This window comes from Anas acuta, chromosome 6, assembly GCF_963932015.1.
Source record: "Anas acuta chromosome 6, bAnaAcu1.1, whole genome shotgun sequence".
Classification (NCBI taxonomy): Eukaryota; Metazoa; Chordata; class Aves; order Anseriformes; family Anatidae; genus Anas; species Anas acuta.
The window spans coordinates 26,198,692-26,221,612 of NC_088984.1; the positions used below are offsets into that span (position 1 = coordinate 26,198,692).

At 38.1% G+C, this 22,921-nt stretch overlaps 1 protein-coding gene across 5 annotated transcripts in view; it reads left to right on the plus strand.

The window, feature by feature from the left end:
• Nucleotides 1-22,921, plus strand: part of PARD3B (par-3 family cell polarity regulator beta) — a 399,577-nt gene that overhangs the window by 18,129 nt on the left and 358,527 nt on the right. For 4 of the 5 annotated variants that reach the window (XM_068685930.1, XM_068685927.1, XM_068685928.1 and 1 more), the window contains exon 2: nucleotides 7,894-7,995. The exons of the other annotated variant lie outside the window; for it this stretch is intronic. In XM_068685930.1, the coding sequence (XP_068542031.1) occupies nucleotides 7,894-7,995 (102 nt within the window). The remainder of the gene's footprint in view (nucleotides 1-7,893; nucleotides 7,996-22,921) is intronic. 5 annotated transcript variants of the gene reach the window in all.

Below are 22,921 nucleotides of genomic sequence, written 5' to 3' on the forward strand. Positions count from 1 at the left end.
ACACCTGTGCTAAAAAGCATATTGATCTTGTGAGAGCTTCTTTTTTTTTTTTTGGAGTTGAGGTGTATTGAATCCTCATGAAAAGATGGTTCTTCTTGTTTGTTTGCAGGTAACTTCTTGCTTTTTTTCAAAAATGTACTGATTTAGGGATTGTCCAGTCCTGTATGTTCCTCGTGTGCAGATACATGTATGCTGTCAGAACAAATTGTAAGTGACGAAGGGACAGTTTGGTACAGGCTCTCTGTTGGATGTGATTAACAGGGGAGGCCTGCTAAGGGGGAATTTTAGATAGGTGGCTGCTCTGGTTATTAGGATGATACCACGCTCAGTAGTATGTGGTAATCTAGTATCCCTTTAATTTTGTTGAGGCAATTGGTCAAAGACTGGGTAAGTGATTATTAGGTGAAAACTCATTTTAAGAGGCCCTAGCAAAGCAGGTGGTGGTGCTTTTACTTCAGCTGTGTATTTCCATGTGTTGCAGGTGTGTGGTGCAGCCTGCCAGCCCAGAAGCACTTGCCCATGTAGTTCAGGTGGTCTCCTCCTGCAGAAAGGGGAGCTCAGAGGGGAAGCTTTGCTCTGTTCCACGGGCGTTATGGTTGTGAGGTGGGTCTGCCCTCCCGAGCAGGGAGCTAAGGGATGTCAGTGCTGTTAAAAGTGATGATGCTGGCAGTACTGTGTTTTTTACTTTCTTGTGTACTCAGTGTCTTTGTGGCTTATGGTAGATTAGTTTCAGGCTGCATGTATGTAGCTGTATCAGCTGAAGTGAAAATGCCTGTCCTGTCTGGGAATGCTGTGGGAAGGGAGGTGAAGTTAAGTTTTGGCAGGAGAGTTGAGAGCTTGTTAGTCAGCCCCACTAAATCTACCATTAAAACTGAAGAATTTTGCCTTGTTTCATTGCCAGATGCTTAAAAGCAGTTTCTTTCTGAGCAGGCTACCTTCTGTCCTTTCCCTTCCCTCCCCGCTTTAATTTGTGGCTTTGAAGTCAGTCTGTGTAGATCCTGAATGTCACTGACATGAGAGAGTGCGTATCCCGTCACCTGGTAGAGCAATATGAAGAAGTTTTATCTTCTCGCTAGCATCTTACAGCATTTTCACTTCTAGTGCAAGCGGATTTGGTTTTCTTGAAAGCAAAAATTCCTACGGAATATGTGAGGCATCTATTTCTTACCATCTCACTCTTTTGTGACGTGTTTATCTTGAAGGTTTCTACCACTTCTGAACTTCTAACTAGAAATTATTACAGATGTCTCATTTAATTTTATTCAGGAGAACTATAGAGCTATGAAAATGAAGTAATTAATTCCAAGTATGAGTTTATTTTCAACAGGGAGACCTGGAAACATGGGTTTGTAAATTATTCTGTTTTGCTGTAATACAAACTTTGGCAGTTTCCTGAGCAGTGAGACCCAAATGTTGCTTTTTTTTTTTTTTTTTTTTCTGGAAGTTTGTGAAAAGAAGTCATAATGTATACTCAATTGGCCTTCATTCAGGGGGCTTATTTGGGTCTGGTCAACATTAGGGTGTGCTGAATTCTGTAAATGTCTGGAGTAGACTTAATCTCCTGTGCAGAAAGCTGTTAGTCTTGGCTTTCTATATCAGCTTCTTGTGTTTGCTTTTTTTTTTTTTTTTTTTTTTAAGATGTCATGTCTGCAACAGATACTATTGCTAGAGAAATTATGTATTTCTACCATTTCAGCTGTCCTCACATGTATGAATTAGACTCGGTTCTTTTTCTGTGAGAGAGGAGGAGGCGTGATACGTTTTTATTGTTGCTTCTCTTATGTTGCATACCCAGCTTCAAGTGCCTGTCTGTTCTGTTGCTGCTGACATCTGCCCGCTGTTCAGCTCTGGGTCATTCTTGAGAAATCCCTCTGCTGTGATGGAGGAGTATTTAGCAGTCAGCAAATTCAGTATGTATTATGCAAATCTTTACGTCCCGATCAACTGATGATTTTGTGAACTCTGCCTTTGTATTCCCACAAAGCTGAAACCCCACCTCTGCTACTACTGGTGGTGGTAGCCTAACTGCTGAGGGATGAAACGCTGCCTGAATAGAAGAGATGCTTCAGGCTTGTTAGGAGGTGATGGTGGTGGTAAGCGAACAAAGTGCTAGAGGCTGTTCTAACTTAGTGCTAAGTTTTGGGAAGGAGTTAGAGATAAGTCTGAGGCTGTGACCAAGCTCATACTTCTTGTCACTCTCAAACCACAGCTTGCAGAGCTGACCACTAATGCTTGATGTTAGTTGGCTGTGGATGCTGATGCATCGTGTAGCCTTGGACTGCTTATAGAAATCATAAAGTACTTATGTGTTGGGAGGCGATAGATCACATTGCACTATGCAGTGTAAAAATGATTAAATGGTAGTACCCTTCTCTCTCTCATTGACATTAACTGAAAATGAAGTTTTCAGAGAAATGGACTGCCACTTTCCTACTTGAATTCATAGGGAGGAAAAAGGAATCAAGATGGTCCTCCAAGTTTTTGATGTCTTAAAAATGCGTATTTAAAAATACATAAATAGGTTTGCCTTAATGATAGAAGGATTGGTCTTTCACTTGAATCTGTTCGTTCTTGACCAAAAACAAATGCATGTAAAAATTCTTGAAATTATCTCAAAGTTCATGAAGGCTGAAGGTGCTGCATTAGGTGGCAACAGTTCAGTTAGGATTCTGTTGCAATGTGAACATCAAAACCACTTTTTTTTTTATTTTTAATTTATGTCACTTCTGCCTACAGCATACTTGTGCATTCATGTGACCTGGCTTTAATTTATCATTTGGTAAATATTTGCATAGTAATTCCTAAAGTGTTCTACCACACATAAAGGAAATGATGATAAATAGCTTTTAAGTGGCTTGATGTTAAACACAAACATGACTTGCAGCCCTAAGGTAAAATGTGTGTTAGTGTAACTGTTCAATATTCATTTGGGAAGTGTTGGTAGGAATATACCAGGTAACCTGTTCATGGTTTTCCTTTAAATATTTAGATATTCCATATCTTACCTTACCACACTGCATATAACCTTTAAGTTAAGTTATTTACACTTATGCTATTAGGATTTTTGGCACCATTTCAAAAAAAAAAATATATATATATTTTTTCCTTAAATGACCCTGCTAACATTGAGAGCATTTGGGAGCAAATATGCTGCAAATTTACTTGAATGGATTTCAAGCCAATTGACTTTTCAGTAGTGGATTTCCTCTCCACCCTATTTTAAGTAGAACACGTGCACGCTGAATACTGCAGTTCTGGAAGGCAGTGCTTAGCAAAGCAGGTATGAGAACATGCGAGGTGGAAAAACTCTGCTTTTGCAGAAGAAATGTCCTATGGTGCGTAATAAGCTGCTCAGTAATTGCTCCTATAGAAGGAAGGGCTATTGTGCAGAACATCCAGAATTAAAGCTAATTAATGAGATAAGTTTCAAATACAGTTTTATTGGTACCTGGGAATTCAGATCATCCCTTTGATTTGTTAATCTGGACAGCATTTCTGGAGGCTGCAGACCTTTGTCCTCTGCAGAGCACATGCATGAGAGCTCTTCTGCTTAAGAGCATGTGCTCTGCCAGGTGCATTTAATTGCTGCAAAGTGTCCTTGTAGAAGTGGGGAGTAGGTTTTTTTTTTTTTTTGTTGGGTTGGGGGGGGAGGCTTTAGCTGCTTTAATTTATTCAGTCCCTGTTTTTTGTTGTTGTTTGTTTCTTTGAAGTTGTCTGGGAGGAAAGAAACCGATGACATTGATACATAGATTTTAGTTTTGTAATAAACACTGTGTCCTGCATGCGGTGGCGTTTGGAGTTCATTCCAAGAACAAAAAATGTTCTCTGGCTCCAAGATTTCTTTGGAAAGGGGGAGCATTTTGCTGGTCCGAGGCATTGTTACATCTGTTACTGTGCAGAGTGAATTCCCTCTATCTAGGAGGAAACTGCTACTAGCAGTAACTGTTTGTTTCATCAGACAAGTCTGTCAAAATCAATGTTCTCTCTGCCTCCGTAGTTTCCGTTTTCTAACTCTCAGGGATGCTTTCCTGTTAAGTTAATAGAAATACGGATGTGAAACTGGGTTACGAAGCAGCATGTGCTCAGTCTGCAGTCGGGCAGTTGCTGTGGCGGGGGGGTCCTTGTGCCCAGAAGGTCACAGTGCCTTCACACAGTGTGGGTCTGAGCCGCCGTGGGGGGACCAGCACCCAAACAGTGTTTTATTTTATTTTTTTCTGCTAAGGAGACCATATGCATCTTGTTCTGTTCTAGTGTTTTGGTGAGATTTGTTGTTTCTTTCTTTTAAAGATGTGGCTCCTGAAGCCGCACTTGATCCGAAGGCTGGCTGAGGAATGGTGTCTTCTGTTCCTTCGGACTGATCTAGGGACTTCACTTTCTCTTTATAGGGCCTTTGACAAAAACACAAAATTACTGTATTTGTTGTGGCCCAAAGTAAAAAGATTAGGATTTTTGTTAAGCGTGATGGAATTTAGGGTGGCTGTTTGTCTTGAGCTTGTTTCTTGCCAACTTGCTGCATTCTACTGGGACAATACAGCTTTTACACTCCTTTTTTTTTTTCTTTGTTTCTCTTTCAAAGGCACATCTGGGTTGGTGCAGCTACAGAATCACAAGTAGAAGCAAACAGCAAAAGCAAAATATTCCAATCAGCTCTTTGTTTTTTTTGTTTTACTTTCATATCAGCTTTATTCTGTGCATAGGACTCTCCAAGTGGCATAATATGTATAACAGGTTTTAATGTATCTTCAGACAAAAATATTAGCCACAGAAGTTCATCTAATTAAGAGAGGTGATTTTCAAGTATGCTGTTTTAGTGTTAATATGTATGAATATTTTTCCTGTTTGTTTAAAGGTTCAGCAGGAACATCTGTAGCTACTGACGCATTCCAGTTTGAGAGAATCTTTTTACTTTGTAGGTTTATTGGTAGGGTCAAGCAGTGCTCTTTCACAAGGTTTCAGCATTAAGTAAATTATTTGATCAAAGTTAACCTGCTTGCTTGCTGCACAGAGATACATTTCTTCTCCCCCTTTTGATCTTAGGAATTTTGTGGTTACAGAAAAAATAGTTAAACCATGGGCTTAAAAATAAACCACCGAGCTATAATAGTTGACTGCATTTAATCACTTTGCAGAGATAAAAACATGCATTTTCTAGTTAAATTTCAGATTTTTGAGCACCTGATACGTAGAGTGGGGAAAAAAACAAGTTATTTCACAAATAGGTGGTTTCAGTGCAAAATGAAATAACTGTAGTTAGGGGTAAATTCCTGATAGAACAGACATGTTACAAATAGAGATGCTCCATATACCTAATTAGGTGGTTGTCATTCAGCCGTGCTGTACTGTACAAATACCTAACCATCAAACAAGTACGGGGGGGTAAAAAGGTTGTGGTTTAACCCTGGCAGGCTGCTAAACCCCACACAGCTGCTTACTCCCCCCTAGTTGTAATGGGGAAGAGAAGTGGAAGGTTAAAACTGTTGTTACCTCAAACAGTGGGTTTTCTCAATTTAAGAGGTAAAGCAACAGCTGTGTGTGCAACTCTAACCATCTCTTCCTTTCCCCCAGCTTTTTTTGCTGTGCACCATGTCACGTGGCATGAAATATTCCTTTAGGCACTTGGGATCAGCTGTCCTTGTCCCCTCCCAAGCATCTTGTGCTTGCCCACTGGTGAAGCAGTGTGAGAAGCAGAAAAGAATTTGACTCTGTGTAAATGTTTTTCAGCAATAGCTAAAACATTTATGAGTTGCCAACACTGTTTACGTTAAAAATCCAAAACATAGCAACTAAGAAGAAAACTAGCTCTGTCCCAGCCAAAACCAGTACATGTCAGAATTGAAATTGAACTGTGGAAGGTAGGTGGATCAGAACAGGAAAAACATCCTGTGAGTTCACCAGTGAAGTTGGTTGCAGCATGATGAGCTGACCTTTCGGTATTATTAGGGTTCTTGTGTGTTGTGAATTCTGTTGTTTTGACTGCTGCCTATTAATGATTTTTTAAAAAAGTCTAATCAAATCGATTCACATCTGTACCTGCAATGGAATTTCCTTAATTATCCCTTGTCCACTGATGGCCAAAAGTCATAGAATGGCCATAAATAAACAGGGAGTGGGATGTATGTACTTCTCAGGAACTTCTTCACTAGGGGAACATCCAAACTAGTGATCAGGAACTCGCTAGTCAGGATGCTGCATCTATTGCACTTCACTTCTGAGAACAGTGATCTAATAAGACTTGTCAGGAAAGAAGGGATTGAAGATACAGATACAGTAAGTAGAATCACTGAGACTGCATGTTGCACCTCAGCAGTGTTCTTTCTCATTTCTGAAGCCTGTCTTGAGGCTGTATGTGCACGTTAGTTTCTTGATCCTTAATTCTATGTATTCTGGGCAGTCTCCGTACTATTTGATGGAGGTCTCAGATATGCTTTATGATCTTAACTAAGCGTGTTTCCTCTTCAGTGTGCTGTAGAAGATGCCTCGATGAGCATTGAATTGGTGCTGGTACCATGGATCACTCAAACATATTGCTGTGAGTTGGTGATCTGCCGTGTGTTTGTTAAACCCCAGTACCTGGCTCTGGTAGGGCAAGCTCAGATAGAAGTGCCCCTTAGCCTGTCCTCCTGGCAAGTCATGTGTCTGCAGTTAGCTGTTACGGTTTGGAGACAATGGTTACTAAGCTGTGTGCCTGCACCCCTCTTTGTGTTTCATGTCTGGAGAACAGGCTCTTGAGCAGTACTGTCCGAGCCTTTTGGCTTCAGGGTCACTGGAAGGATGGCTAAGCTCCCAGTTACTGGAGTGGAGTCGTTAATGGATGAGGAAAACATTGGTTTCAGAAAACTATTGCTGTTTATATGATATACAATGCTGCATTGCAATGTGAGAGCATTCATTTCTGGAAACAAACTGGAATTTACTATTTTTTTTTTTTTCAATGACAGCCTGAGCAACCTCCTTGGAGGAGAAAAATGGTGAATGTTTTTATACATGTTTGTGTATTTTAAAAAAAATAAATATGTATCAGAAACTGTTAGGAGATGTGTGTGTCCATGCATACATGTATTTGTGTGTGCGCTGATTAGAACTCAAGCTGTCCAGCTATCAACTACTCCAAAAAAACAACAAGCAACAAACCCAAATGTTTTCAGCTATTTCCATTAACTACTGTTGCGGAATTGAATTTATGCCACTTCAGCATAGCAGTGATTTAGGATTTATTTTCCATCTTTATGGTAAATAACAAGGTTAGATAGTATGATTTTTTAACAGCACTTAATCAGCATTTGATCTTCAACCAGTTTAACAGAATGATTTCAGTGGAATTTGCTGCAATAGAAACAGCAACTTAAAAGATTCAAGGACGGTAAGATTCACCCAAAGCTTACTGCAGGGTCCTGGTGGGTGTCTAAATCCAGTCATGTGCTGCCAGATCACCCCCTGGCATGCATGAGCTACGCACCTGCTTCCTGGTCGGCGTTTGCTGGTGGCCAAGCTCATCCCTTGAGGAGCTGGCCCAGAGGTGCTCCTCTCCTCAGGGTGCCCTAGAGGCATCCCAGCTTGGGAAGATGAAGAGTGCCATGGTCCCTGGAGAGCTCAAGGAGCTCTTCACTTGGGACTGCTGTTTGTAGGACCATGAGACAACTGTCTGTGAGTTAAAATTTCCAGGATGGAAAAATACTACAGGCAACTTTTTTTTGCATAGAGTTCCATAAGTAGTGTCTTATGTCTGTAGTTTTCATTTTATCCTTTTTCAATAACTTTCAATTCTAGAATAAGCTTTTACCTTATGATTTAAGAGGGAAGTGGGTGTGAAGGAGATGGGATACAAAACTGCTTCATCTGATGGCGCTAAAAGCATGCAAGGTTAGGTTGAGAATACTTGTCTGTCTCTTACAGGATTCAACTTACTGGGTAAATATTCACCACCTGGAGTACACAGATGGAGGAATCCTGGACCCTGATGATGTGCTGGCAGATGTTGTGGAAGACAAAGATAAGGTAGAGTGAGTGAAAATACCACTGCTTTTTGCTATGTCTTTTCAAATAACTAATGCTACATTCTAATTTCTTGGATTTCCAGCAGGTGAGGTGAGTGTTGAATATCCTTAAATTAAACACATCTGCCTATAGGTGCTGTAGCACTTTTTCTGGAGTAGAACTGGGGGCAGGGTGAAGGGGAAAGAATGATGAAAACAATGAAGATAATCAGAGGAACCTAGCAGTTGACTTAGGACTTAACCTTTTCAAGCAGTTTTGTGTTTCCTTTTATTGCTATATGAAAACTGTGGTGAAGGAATGAGAGTTTTACAAGACTCTCTTTTTATGCCACTTAAAATGTCTTTGATGATCTTTTCTTCTGCTTAGAATTAAGTTTCTGAGAATCATTCAAATGTCATGGTTGAATGTGTGACAAAATAAACAGACAAATCCTGTGATGACAAGAGCAGCTGCTCCAACTGTGTTGTATTTCACAAAGAGTTTGTGGTTTGCTACAGGTGTCCTCTCTAGGTAGAGAAATAATAGATGCAGAGGAGTTCCTTTTAATGTTTTTGTAGTTACCAGAAAAAAAATTGCTTGGTAAACTGGTGACTTATTTCACTGTAAAGAAGAATGGATATAATTTGTAATGCTTTGTGTTGCATAAAATCACAGGGAAAAAATGTTTAGTGACTTGAAACTGAGGGTCTAAATGTGGGATATGCTTATAGCTACAAACAAATAGCTTTGTCTACCTAAGGTGCCATATGCTTGGTGATTTCAAAAATAACTTTGTATGTTGTAAACAGAAATGCTAGTTCTGCATGCTGTTTTTTTGTTTTAATAAAAAGTATGTTGCTTTGGTTACAATTAATGGGATGCTGTTTCTCCGTACCTTAGCAAATTGCCTGAGAGGTGCCTCCATGACATTTTATGGGTGTTTGTGTGGGAATTCTTAAAATTAGTGAAGCTGTTTTTTCTTATGTCCAATTAGCATTTCTTGTTTGTCCTTATTATTGAAAGTATACTTGAAATGTACAAAACCTTTTTTGGTTTGGAGGAAACCAATTGCTTTCTGAGGATTAACATGGCTATACGAGGCAGAAGGCCATCAGCATAATATGTCATAAAATCAAATAATCAGAGTTAATGGAAATGGTTTACTTGTTTGTCTGATCAGTTAATAAAAGCTAACATGTCTACCCTGGATTACCTCTATTTAGTACTGACAAATGTTCATGCATTTTTGAGCAGTAGTTTGCAGAATATTTGATATATCATCCAATTTTCTACTTGTTCCCAAGGCCTTACTATACTTTATCAGTGAGTATCGCTATGGTTGAATATTGTTGCTGGAGAAATTTCTACACAACTGTAAACATAAGCATCTTCTATTATAAAAGTGTTAGGTGGGATTCTGAGGTTGGCTTTTTTTTGGGAGGGGAGGATGAGGGAGGAAGCAAAACAGGATGTTATTCATTGGAGTAGACTAGGACAGTTTAGGAATACAGCAAGATCCTCAATTTCCCTTCCTGTGATGTCTCAATGACGTGGTAAAAATAAGGAAGATACATTCAAGTGTCTCTATAGGTGATGCATCACTGCTGTCTTTTCTTCAGAAGGCCTTGGCGAAACAGTGATAAGTAAGACTTACAGAACGGTGGTAGCTGCAATGGCTTTTTTTATTAAACCAGAAACATGTAATCACATAATGGGACTACTGGTTGAGGGGTCAAACAGTTCTTTCATGGGAGTGAAATTGGGCCATAGCACCTTCAGAGTATGTATATTGAAGTCATTGATGCTACCTGCTTGCAGGATTCAGTATGATCAGATACCAAAGAACCAGCCCTATAAAAGGCTTACAAATATTTTTTAATGGTTTTATTGTAGCCTGTTAGCCTTTGAGCCTTGGCCAGTGCTATTCCACACTGAGGATGTTGGCTATATTTTAAGCTTTGCAAAAATGGGAGGAGATGTTGAGATCTAATATCTGATATCTAATTTGGTGTTTAAAGTCCATAAATAGATGAAAGAATTTTTGGTATGTGTATCTATGCGCTGATTTTCTTTGGTTAGGATTATCTGAATGTGTGATAAATGGAATAGGCCGCAGCTTTGTTGTTGCCTTATTCTTGTCATTCTTTCTTTTGTGTCCAAGACGGGAGTGCAGTCTCTCAGGAAATCAGTCAGTCTATACAAAAATAAGCATTGCACTTAACCTCAGTGCCTTTAAACAAAATTGTTTGGCATTGCTGACCATCAAGCTCCTTTGTAGTGGCAGAGGAAACTGCCTGGTGCTTTTTCTTGAAGCATTAATCTGCTCTAGATCATGGCTTGATAGCAGTAAATTAGCACAGTTTCTGCAAAGGAAAATGTGCTTGCTAATCTGTTGAAATTCTTTCACTTTAGCAACAACACGGTGAATCAGGGAGAGTTATCAGATGTAATTTATTTGGAATTTCAAAAGCTTTTGACAGTCCTTAACAATAGCCTGTTAAGGAGGCGCAGCCACTCCGGAGGTGAGCAGCAGAGTGCTGTCATGGGTCGGTAATGACTGAGAGACCAGGAGGGCAGGAGAAATGGTCAGCTTCCAGCGGTGGGAAGCTGTGGTGCTGAGACACCCGCTGGGCCTTATTAGGAGTGGTGGCAGCGTTCTGCAGTTCTACGGATGTTAACTTCACGCTTTCCTCTTGAACTCGAAATTAATTAAAAACTGGATAATAGGCAGTACAGTGGATGAAGTTAATTGCTATCAGTTGTGTGGTTATGCATGCTAGAGCAGGTAACTTGTTCCTTGTGCATATAAACTGGTCCTAAATCAGTGTTAGATGTGCTTGGGAACGTGCTGTGGAAGTGCTTTGGCAATTCTTTATGGCAAGAGCCCCTCATGCTGTCGCTATAATAATCTGTGGCCTGAATGGGATGTCAAAGCTAATGCTGAACAGTTTTAAAACAGTTTGTTTTCACTGAGTTATCTAGCCAAGTGGTTTGTGTCCTGATTGCTCTGTATGGTAGATTAATCCAGAAACTCAAGTTTTGTCATTTGAATAAAAAGCCTATTTAAACTGTCCAGTTTTAATGTGTTTTAGCTAAAAGTGGAGTCCTCTTTGTATGCTGTTCTTAACAGATCTCTCACTTGAAATTACTTCTTTGCCTGATAAAAATGCTGTAAGAAAATTTCTGTTGCACCAAAAATGAATACAAAATGTTTCCCTTCATATCATTGTGTACACTGAGCCTGTGTTTAGCACGTCTGAACTCAAACTTGATGTACTTATCGAGATTTCCCTCTGATTTATTTATGGAGTTATGTTTTCATATATTCATAAACACTTTAGAAGACTAAAAGGATGTAATGGAGCTCTATGTTCATGAGTTAAAACTTGCTCAGTTTACAGGAAAAGAGTTTAAACTGCTAATAACTTCCTAGAACAGAGCAGTCCTGCTCTCTGAATGAGTTAAAAAGTGTATTTTCCCCGTAGGGTTCTGTATCTAACCTGACTTACTGAAATCTTTATCTTGATAGGACTAAATACAATAGCTCTGCAGCTATCAGCAGAGCCCTTCTGAAGTAGGATGTGATTACCTACTGTCAAGGGTGGCTTTTTTCCCCTTCTTCCTCCTTGGTAAGACTCACCATGGAGGTGCAAGTAACATTGATAAAAGTGCAGTATTGTAGCATCTACAATTTGTCCACCAAAGCCAATGAACTTACTGGAGAAAGGGTATCCTCACACAGTCAGTGATGCTGGCAAAAGACCTAGGCTTGTCAGCCTAGAAGGTACTGCAAGCTTAGCTTCTCCTAAGGCTTGCCTGCCTAGTTAGCAATTCAGTTGGTTTAAGCAGACCATGTGTGAGGGGAGGTGTGGTGGTTTTATTTATTTATTTTTAAGGAATGGAAGGAAAAGAGTATGTGGTGATGATTAGTGTTGTGCTGAGTAGAATAACTAGCAGGCCGTGTGGTCCTAGAAATACTTTTTTTTTTTTTTTTTTTCTTGGACTCTTCCTTGGTTAAATACAGGTGACTTGTATGTTGTTTTTCACAGCTACAAAAGGTTTTGAAGCACACAGAGCAACATAAACGAAATGCTGACAGTGACATTCAGGTAAAAGATTTTTAGGGATTGTAACTGTCATTTAAATGTTTCTAATGATGATATCAAGTAAATAGTATGAATCAAGTGTAGCTCGAATTATTTTAGCCAAGCTCTTAATGAAATAATAAATAGCAAAATCAATGAACTCTTCCTTCTCAATTCACTACCAGCAGAAATGTGATATTAGGAATACGTATGCTGGAAGGTCTCCAAATGCTGGAGAAATTGTCTGCTGCTGATTTGAAAACAGTTCCTGAGCTTGCGTGCTCCTGCAAAGAATCTGAAGATCTGGCTGAAGCTGTGTTTGTACAGGATGCGAAGTACCTTCCTAAACCTTACTTCAGACAGGGCTGTTCGCATGTAGCTTTAGTTTCACTGAAGAGCTCAGAGCAAGGCCATGTTGTGAATGTGAGGTTGGTTTGGAGTAGTTGCTTCAGCAAAAAGCTTGGATTCAGAGCGGGTATCAACTTCCAGGTTAAACTGTACAAAGGAAACATCTCTGAGTACCTGACAGACATGTTTTCTTTTAGCAGCCCCTGAACTTCTCTGTGTCCAGGTAGATTTAGTCACCGTAAGAGCTGGGTGGTTATAGTGCTTATGCAGCATTTATTCTGTGATCCAAGTGTGACTCTGGAGACCTTTGTCATTCCAGCTGTGGAGGTGATGGCACACTGTAAGATGTGATGTTATTTCAGTTAAGTTATGGAAGCTGTTCCACTCCTGGACAGTTTCTTTTCCTGCATACCATCATTTTCTTCTCAAGTGGAAAAAGAAGTTGGAAGTGAAGTAACTTCTATGTTCAGTAAAGGTGTGGTAGAAGGGTGTCTGAGGTGTTGAAGGAAGTGACTTCATTTTACCATTGATCAACCCTCTTGTTGAAGTCAAAATAGCAAGGTGCAGAAACAGTAGCATCTTGATTTAAAAAAAATAAATAAAATTAATCAAAGGGCTCTGGAATTCTCAGTGAACTTCTCCTAATGGGGAGCTGTGGCATTGCTGCTTTAAAATCAGTAACTGTGAATCATTGGCAGAGACCCTATTTCAGTTAGTTTCCAGTGGGTCAGTAGAGCCTAAAAATGTTGTGCTTTACCCACTTTTTGTCATGTGGTTTTTATACTGAAACATATGACCCATACATATTATGCATACTTAACAAAGAAATTTTGTTCAGACTCCAGACCTGCCTAATTGAGCTGTCTAGTATTTTCTCTGGGGTTTTGTAATTTTCTGATAACTGGAATGCAGAATGGAGTTTTTTATTCTTTAGTTTGTTGTACAGCAGTATATTACACTTGTATAGAAAAAACAAAGCAAGCCATGTAAGACTGTTACAGCTGAGAGCTTCGACTTATTGAAGTGTATGTTGTGGTGTACGCTGCTCTACAAGTTGTTGTATATTATTCAACTTTTCCCCGGAGAAGGTTTTGAAAATATATTTCCCTTTGATATAAGGAATGAGTATGTAAGGTATGTATCTGGTAGCACAAAAAGCAACTTTTGGTTTCTTATGATGTGGAAGTAATGTTTTAAGTGCGAAATTGATGCGGGCTAGTCCATGTCAGTGTATTGTAACTCAAATGCTCTGTCTTCCATAAATCTGCACCAAAGAAGGCATGAAATAAAGGGAAAGATTGGAAGATAATTTTTGTTGCTCCTGGACTCAGTTTTTGAGATGCTATGATATTTCATAGATTAATACCATAGACAAGTTATTGTTTTAATGTATTTGATTTCACGGGCTGTTAAACTGGTTGCAGCAAATACACCTTCCAGAGTTTTGATACTTAGTGCTGCTGGCAGAGCCTTGATTGCGCTACTCTAAGTTTGAATGCCTTGGTTGAGAGACCTGTTGTCCTGAGGCAGCCAGTTCTTATCTTCAGTTCTTGGACCTAACGGGGTAAAATAAGGATTAGTACTTCAAAAGCCTGGTATGTTTTAAGGTGGGGAAAAGTGAAGTTGCAGAACCTTGGCCAAGCTAGTACATAAGGGCTGTAGTTCTTTGATTTTGATTTGACTGTGCTTTTTTGAAGTGTAGTTTTCAGGCTGTGGTTAATAATTCTGCCAGAATATATGTAGGTATTTGACTATTACTGCTTCTGATTTTTGCTTTCACATCTTGTGGATACACTAATGAGATCCTATAGATTTCTAAGTCCTAATATTTGATTAACAAAAAGGGTAACTAATAATTCATTCTTCTGTCATACCCTAAATTGGTAGAAATGCTACACTTTACTTTGAGTAGCGAAGTTACAACCTCCAAAGCCGTGATAGTGTTCCTAGCTTTGTTATGTTCCAAGTAGGCTGATTCTTTCCTGTAAAAATAACTTGTAATATGATGTTCCAGTTGTAATCTCCCATAATCAAAGTTTACTGGGATATGAAATTGTTACCATTGACAGTAATAATTTGACAGTACTTTTTACAAAAATATTCTTAGCTGGTTCTGTGCAATGAAGATACGAACACAAACACTGCTGTGCAGCTTCTGTTCTGTCAAGGGAGTCCGTGTAAGTATTCTTCAGGTGTCTGATAGTTAGCTGAGCATCTCACCTCTACAAGGAGGGGAAGCATCAGAAAAGGGCATATTGTAAAAACCTTTGTGCTTTTGAGTACCTTAAATAGAGAAAAAAGTGAGACGCAGGTCAATCCTACAGGAGAATAGAGTAGCTACCCTTTTGCATTGACTACAGTGATGGCTTTTCCCCTAATCTTGAGTCACAGGTTTTTCTTAACCTATTGGATTTGTTAGAAAAGACCACAGTAATGCTTGCCAAAAAATATTTGAGTTCGTATAGGCTTTATGTATCGTTTTATACTTATGTATATTTTCTGTGGTGAATTCTTTCTTTTGAAAGCATGTTGGGGAGGGGGAATAGTCACATTTGGGGGGGGGAGAGGAATGTGGACCTTAATTTACTGACCCTTTGAATTAAAATAGAGTTTTGTTTGCTATTGATGAAATTGTAATCAATCCTGCCAAGCTACAGCCTTTTAAAAATAATAGTAAAAATATATATAGAGAGGAAAAAAACACACTTCTCAGGAAGAAAAGGTTTTATGCCTTTTTGAGCCAGTGCTTGTTTAGGAAACAAATATTTGACTTCAGTCCTGTGTAGTAGCATGCCATGAATCACCATATATGTGTGTGTATATATATAAATAAAATATTTTGATACGAATTAGTTTGTTTATTTTTGAAGTGGGATCTGAACTGTGAGTACCAGTGGTAGAAAATCACTATCACTAGGACTTACTAAGCAATACATTATTTCAATAATGTAGTTTCTTTTAGAACACAGATTATGAAGCTTTGCATTTTTATGAAATTTGTTTTAATTTCTTGCTGCAGAGGTGCCATGCATTATTCAAGATTATAAAATGATTTGGATTTCAGGAGCATTTGGATTTGCTGATGAGGATTTCAAGCTGTGTAATTATGAAACTGAATCCACATAGGTTGGAAGTTCAGAACTCATTAGTGTAATCATTAAAATAACTATTTTTTAAGTGTGATATTACGTTCCAGGGTGTGCAATTACACTATCATGTGCTCCTGGTTACTGGAAACATTCTTGTAATAAACTTCAGGTCTAGTGATATGCTTCAAGGTAAGTTTGTAGGTTTAAGAACAGACGCCTGGTCAAATGTTGCTTCGCTTATTAAAGAAAATTCAGTTCTATAGATCTACAGCCGTAACACAGTGCCTGTATGCATAAATTAACCTCCTGTTTACCCTAGAAAATCATAAGCTTTTACATATTTAGTTCTGTATAAAGTCGTTTTTCTTAAAATGAATATTGTCCTGGCACATATTACAAGGGTTCCTTATTTCAGCTGTAGCTACTTTACAAGTGAAAATGTGCTTTAAAGGTCCTTAACAGATAGACTCCAATACTTTTTTTGTCCATTGCAATGTTTGTGTTTTAACATCCTCAACTGCGAACGCTTTCTCTGAACGTTTGTTATCACCAGAGCTTTTCATTTTGCCATAAGTATTCCATTACTTTTCTAAAGAAATGTAAAGAAATTAAAAGAAATTAAAGAAATTTAAATGCTGCAGTGGATCTGTGGCACTAATAGGATTCATGATAGTTTTGGAGTACAGCTGCCTCTGAATGCTAGGAAAGGGATTCTCAAGTTAGTCCATTGTATCTAAGATAAGTGCAAAATTGAAGTTTGTGCTTTTCTAATTTGATTTTCTAATGATCCCTCTATTTTATTTGTATTCTTTTTTTTTTTTAATGGATATTAAATAGATATACAGCAGGGAGCAGGTTCGGGACCTGGATCGTTTGTGTTTCGGAGAGCATTCAGCTGTACCACTGCAGTGCTTTCAATCTGAAGATGTTTTACCCCCAGTTGGTTACAATACTTAGGGCCCAGATGACAAAACAAGTGAAGCAATTAGTTTCTGTTCCTCAAACAATGAAAGGAATGGAGGGAGAGAGTTTGTTTTAAGCACATCTGGTCACAAATGAGATGGGCATTCACATATCCTGTCAGAAAAAAGCTCTTTCTCTTTTCATAAGGCTAGCCTGGCTCAAGTTGCTTTTTCCTCCTTAGATTTTTCTTGATGTAACATTTGGAATTCTGTCTATTCATGTTGACGTTTAACACACGTGCTTATATGAACTTGATGATTGGCAAATGAGCGATTAACCTTGCGAAAATAAGGGAGCCTTGTTGTGGTGAGTTATTAGTTCATGCTGCCATTTCTAACCACTGTTAGAAACTTTGTTACATTCTTTTCATGAAATGTGATGGTGATGAGTTACGTGGTGTGCCAAATGGAGTATTTAGAAGCTGTTGAAATTCTTGTTGAAAATAGAAGTTTATATGTATGTATAGACATTGTGTTGTAAAAGAAATTAGGTGTTAAATAAAGTTGAAATAAAATTTCAAATATTAAAACTGTAATTTCTATATTGAATATATTAACACGATACTAGAAATTTACAAGTGTTTGCATTGCTTCTTCCCCCATAATCCATTTCAGGAATACGTGTATTTCCTTGAGAATACACAGTATCTTTGCATTCTGTCAGCATGTACATGTAATTTATAGCTAATGAGTGGTGTGTAAAAGTTGAAAATCAATACTTCAGTATTAGTCTTTGATAATTAGAATTAAGACTTGAATTTGCTTAAGCTGCACATTTTTGCCAGTGTAAACGTGGTATCTGCAGTGATGTTTCGTACCAGTGGAGTTATTACTCATATTCAGAAAAAAATTGTTTGGATGTATTCATAGTTACAAAACTGAAGTAGTTCCTACCTGGAGCTTGTATTCTAAAGATGCTTCAGATAAATGCCATCCATCTGCTTGTGTATCTTATGGAAATGCACAGTAATAGAACAAATGGCAAGGTGTTAAATTTGTAGATGTAAAAAAAGATAATACTTGGCAAACGGGAATTGTAAGAGGTGATTTTTTTTTTAAGAATTAGGGAAGTTGACCTGCATACACTTCAGCTTGGTTAGAGGCATCGTTTGTTATGTGTTCTTGAAAATTGAACTGAAAACAAGGAATAGTCAAAACCTAAGATGAAAATGCATGCAGAGCTAGTCAAGGAAGTCTAAAGCTGTGTTGTGCCCTCCCAGAACAGCATGAAAATAGTACGTGGTTTTATGGCACTGTTTTTGCCAATTTATATTTTTTCATGTGTGTAATTTCTTACTAGTTAAAAGTAACCAGTTCAAAATCTATGCCTCTCTTGGTACTGTCCCCCTTCCCCCCCTTTTTGAAATACATTTCATGTCTTTGCTTTTTTTTTGAAATAAGAGCTAACTTTTTGATGAATTCAAGTTCTACTCTTGTGATTATTTAGCAGGATTTAGTAATTATAGTAATTAGTGGTTTTTTTAAAAGTACACTTTTTCCAGTGTGTTTTTAACTTTAAGGTATAATTCTCAAGAGGGTAATAAAATACACTATGGTAGATCTTGCAATCAAGTTAATGCAATCAAGTTGCTAATCACTTTTTTTGGAAGAACCTCCATTAGAGAAGATGAAGACTTGCTCTTTTGCTGAAGAAATGTCTTCATTTGCTGTTGATTGAGGTTCTAAGCTTAAACTGCTAGGTTTAGCTTGACCCATGTCATATTAGTGGCACTTTCAAGTTATGATTGCTTGCCTTCCTGGGACTACACAGAGATTACTGACTGATAAGAAATCAAAGAACCGGGTTTCAGAGTACTGAGATTTTCCTGATCTCAATGTTTTACATCTTTAAAATCTGAGGAGTCTTTCATATGGTGCTAATGCATTTTATATTAACACTTCTGAAAAGTTTTCCTTAGATGGCATGTTTCTTAGATCGTTTTATGTTCGGTCTTTAAGGAAGGTTTCCTAAACTTTTTTTTTATATATCTTAATATCTACCCCATAAGAATCAAAGCTGTAAGTAGAAACTGTATGATCAGGAAATTCCTGTAGCCTGGTGTAGAATAATGCTAATGAGGTGAACAAACAATGCAGCAACAGGAACTAGGTGTCTTGTGGTACTCTGCTGTGCCTTCGTGGCATTGAAGTTAAACTGCTGGAGTGGGTACAAAATGCATTTTGTGAAGAACTTTGATAACTGTGGGTGGCAAGTTTAGTTTTGAAATAGCAGATGCATATGAAGTTAAAACTACCCACTGGCTTTATTAATAATCTTCATATGGAACTGAAGTTCTTGCTTTTGACCCTGGTTATAGTAACTGTGATGAATAGTTGAGTTGAAGGCTTTTTTTTTCTTCAGATAACTGCTTGTTTTTTTTAACTTGTATTTAAAGTCCTGTAATTTTTTTTTCTTCAAAATCAGTTTTGTGTTGCTTGACAGAAGTAGACTAGAAAGTATTCCTCTCCAACATTCTCTGAAAAGAAAATCTGTGGTGCTTTTATTTTTACATTGGCAAGAGTAATGATTATTTGGAGCATGTTGCATAGGTGACCACTTCCTCTGTTCCAATTTTGCAGTATACTGCAGATGTTGTTTTTATAATCTATATTTTAATGTTTTTGTGAATTATAGGAAATCTGAAGGTGTTTTTCTGACTTCCACAAAAGTGGTATATTTCAATGGAAAAATATTGTCACTATCCATCGTGATGGGGAGTATCACACTTGATATGTCTTCCCTTTCACTCCCTGTCTTGAACCCTGAAGTACCAAATTGTTTAAATTAAGAAATTGTATGGGGTGTGTCTCTGAGCACAGAATCTAAACTTCTTCTCTGTTGTGTAAACTCAACTTGAAATCCAGAATAAGTTTTGATATGTTCCATATTAGCATTAGTTAGCATTTGTTTTTTCTCTTTTCCCTTTACATCTTTTAGGCGTTTGTTCTGAAATGGCTGTTCTCTGGTTTAGGACACTAGCACAGATGGAGAACTTCTGTACTACCTTTCTGCAGAAGTTTAGCTAATATGCAGGTAGTTAGGCTGGGAATGGTCCAAGCATGGTTGTAGATGTTGCAGCTTGGATTATTATTTCAGTTTATTTTCAAGAACTGTGTAAATTCCACCAATGGCCTCCTCCATGTCTTCTGTAGTATACGAATACCACTTTGTCCTTCTCATTCACCATAACCACACCAGGTTTGCATTTGTAGTGGTTCATCAATAAACTTATTAAATGTGGTACTCACCTTTCCCAGCCACTGCACTTCCAATTTGTAGCAAAAACTTCTTTAGGCCCATATGCATGGTTGTGAAGACATTTATTTAAAATAAGGCATCTATCTCCTCTTGCTGCATGCCTTGAGATCCTGATAGTTTTTTTTTATATGCAAAGATATATTTTTTAGCTTTATGGATGCTGTTTTTAAAACCAATTGTGTTAATGTTATGGGTTAAAGTGTTAAATAAGTTTGTTTCCAAGGTTCTTTGGAAAACCTCTGTAACCAACTCAATTTGGTCCAAAGTACTTTTTGTTTTGATGCCAGTTGTTTGGTCAAGTAGGCAGATAGCCGACTGCTTCCTTTACGTGGCAGGGTCAAGCATACTTAATATCTTTGGAGGTAAAGCAGTGCACGCATGGGTGTCACACCACACGGGCATGTCACCTGCTGTACCGAAGTCCAAGGAACAGGAGGAAGGACATACTTTGGTTCTTGGGCAGAACTTGGGAATGTGTACCTGGGTTTTCTTCTGTGCAATGGGGTAGACTTGAACGATGTATTGTGTTTTTCCTGTGAAGCCTTGTGTTGTTTAGTGAATTACTTTAAACTAAGGACGTTGTACCCATTTAATTTAATAATTTATGTAACAAGTAACTTATAATTATATTATAATTTTCACTGGGAGAACTGTTCTGGTGACTGATTTTGTGATTATCAAACTCATGAGTTGCTGCTGACCAGAGAAGGGGATCTTCTGGATATACATTTTCATATGCTTATTGAGAAAGATTGTAGACTGTATAAAGGAATATACTGAGGACTTTAGTTTACCTGAGGGGTGTGTTTTTTTGTGTCCTTATTGCTATTCAAACCTTTGATCTGTGATCATGACTGCGGAAAGAGCAAGTCTTTATCATATTGAGTCAGCACTGTGGTATGCCGCTTGTATAACGTGAACAGATCTTGTTAATAAAGTGGCACTGCTTTTGCATGTTACTTCTTAAAACTGGACTGTTGGTTCTCCAGAGGGAAGGTTAGCTTCTCTAGTTTGCTGGCTAAATTAAACAAATAACCAGTCATTAACCCTTGCTGAGGAAGGTGCTCGGTTCCAAGGAATCAGATTATTTTGCCTGCTGTTCAGTATGTACTTCTAGGCATTTGTTCAACAATGTACTTGGTGATGGAAATCTGTTCTTTCCTGTTATTTATAGGAAAAGAGAGTGAATTCAAGACAGCTTGGTTGACTCTAACAACTAGCTCCCAGGAGAGAAATGGCATGAAATGTCCAAGGTGTCTGACTCCTGGAATTAGCAGGGGCACTGTTCCTTTGTGCAGATGCAGTCTGTTGTATGCAGTGGCCATAATCTCTTGGTAATTACAACATGGAGAAGGGTCGTACTGAAGTGTACAATGAGTTTTGAGGAAACATCTTGCCCCATGGATTTGTGTGTTTGTCTTTTAAAGGTGCTGGGAGTCTTGCTATTTTCAGTGATTCAGTGGCTTTAGGATGTAATGCAAATAACCCTGGCACCCCTCATTGGGTTTCTGTCAAAGCTTTTAAAAGGCTTTAGGTAATTTCGAGGTGATTCTAATGCAGCTTAAAGTTCTAATCCGTACTTTGAAGTAGAGCAAATTCAAAAGGTTTCTTGTATGTGGCCATAGATTTTTAAGTGTTTTTTTTTTTTCTGTACTTCAAAAAAATATTACATTGAATATTCAGGTTGATTGAATTACTGGCAGGGACGGAAAACAGAGCCCTGTGGTTATCCAGGAGCAGAGTGCAGCAGCTTGTAATTGTGGATTGAACAACCTGGAATGGAAAGGTGGGAAATAATGCTAGCGTTCCACAGACATAATCACAACTTGATTACTGCCTTGGAAGTGCTTGTTAGCGAGGGGCTTGATGCGTCATTTTAGCAAACAACATGGAGCATAGGTCAAATTTAAATGAAGCAGGTGACTAGTAGTGTTGAACTTTGGCTACACTTTGGAACAAGTGCCTGAGACCAACAGGCAATTCTTGCATTAAGCACAGGAGTGTTAATAATATTTACTTCACACTAATATATATGTATATATATATATATATTTAAATAGCATATGGCTTTTCCTTTTGCTCTATGATATAATGTAAGACTATTCCTTATCCTGTCCCTTGTAACCTTCCTATGACTCTACAGAGCAGGGTTGAGGCTTTGAGGATAATATGATTGTGTTTTTGTAGTTCAGCTCCTAGTTTTTTGCATTTATGAAGTTGCATCTTAGGGCAGTTGTTATGGCCCCTCTAATTATTTTTGCTATGATGACCCGTTGCTGGGGTGTTTTTCTCCACTGCCTCCACACTGCCCCAACCCAAATCAGGTATACTAATTCTGTATTATGAACCAGTCTGACAAAATGCAAAATCTTGCATTTTTGTTCTTAAACTGAAAAAAAAAAAATCTTCAAGTGCTGGAACAATTTGAAGATAGGCCTAGTTTTTGTGGTAGCATTATAGTATATACCTAACCATGAGCATTCACTTGATAGCAATTCAAGTAATACCTTCATAGTTTGTCTTCTTTTACACTTCTGTTTCAAACACAAATAAGAAGTAAACTTGTTTGGAGACCTGCAATTAGTCAAATATGTAGTACATTTCAGCTGTGCGTTGGGCAGTGCCTCTGTTCCTGCGTAACAAATAGCACTATTGAATAAGAGTTTAGGTGTTAGCATAGGATAGGTGTGGGGGGCTTTTTTATTTATTTTTATATTATTATTTACCGTTTCATCTAAACAGAGGTCAGCAGTCAACAAGCCATTTTTCCCAAAGGCAGAACTGTTGTAGAAGAGTTGATCTTCACCTCCTTGGATGTAAAACTGTGGAAAAGATTATGGTACAGCATAAAGGGTTTTGCAACTATGCTGATTAGCTGTGCCACTTCAAAGTTTAGAAAACCTGATGATTGGCCACATGCGGGAGAGGGAAAGCTGATAATTGCAGCATTTGGAACACCAGCTTTTCTTCATTAAAACTAATGAGGATATGAATAATTCTACAGTTTGGGGGTGTTAAAAAGTAATATAAGAGCTGGAAAGAGAGTAGTCTGAAAAGAATATCCTTGTGCTGTGATATTTAATTGATCAATGGCTGTATCATAAAAAGGAGAAGGAAAAAAAAAAAAACACCAAAATCGTATGTGTATGTCAGCAGGCTCTGGGAGAGCTATGTCAAAGGGTTCAGCATGATCGGGATCATTAT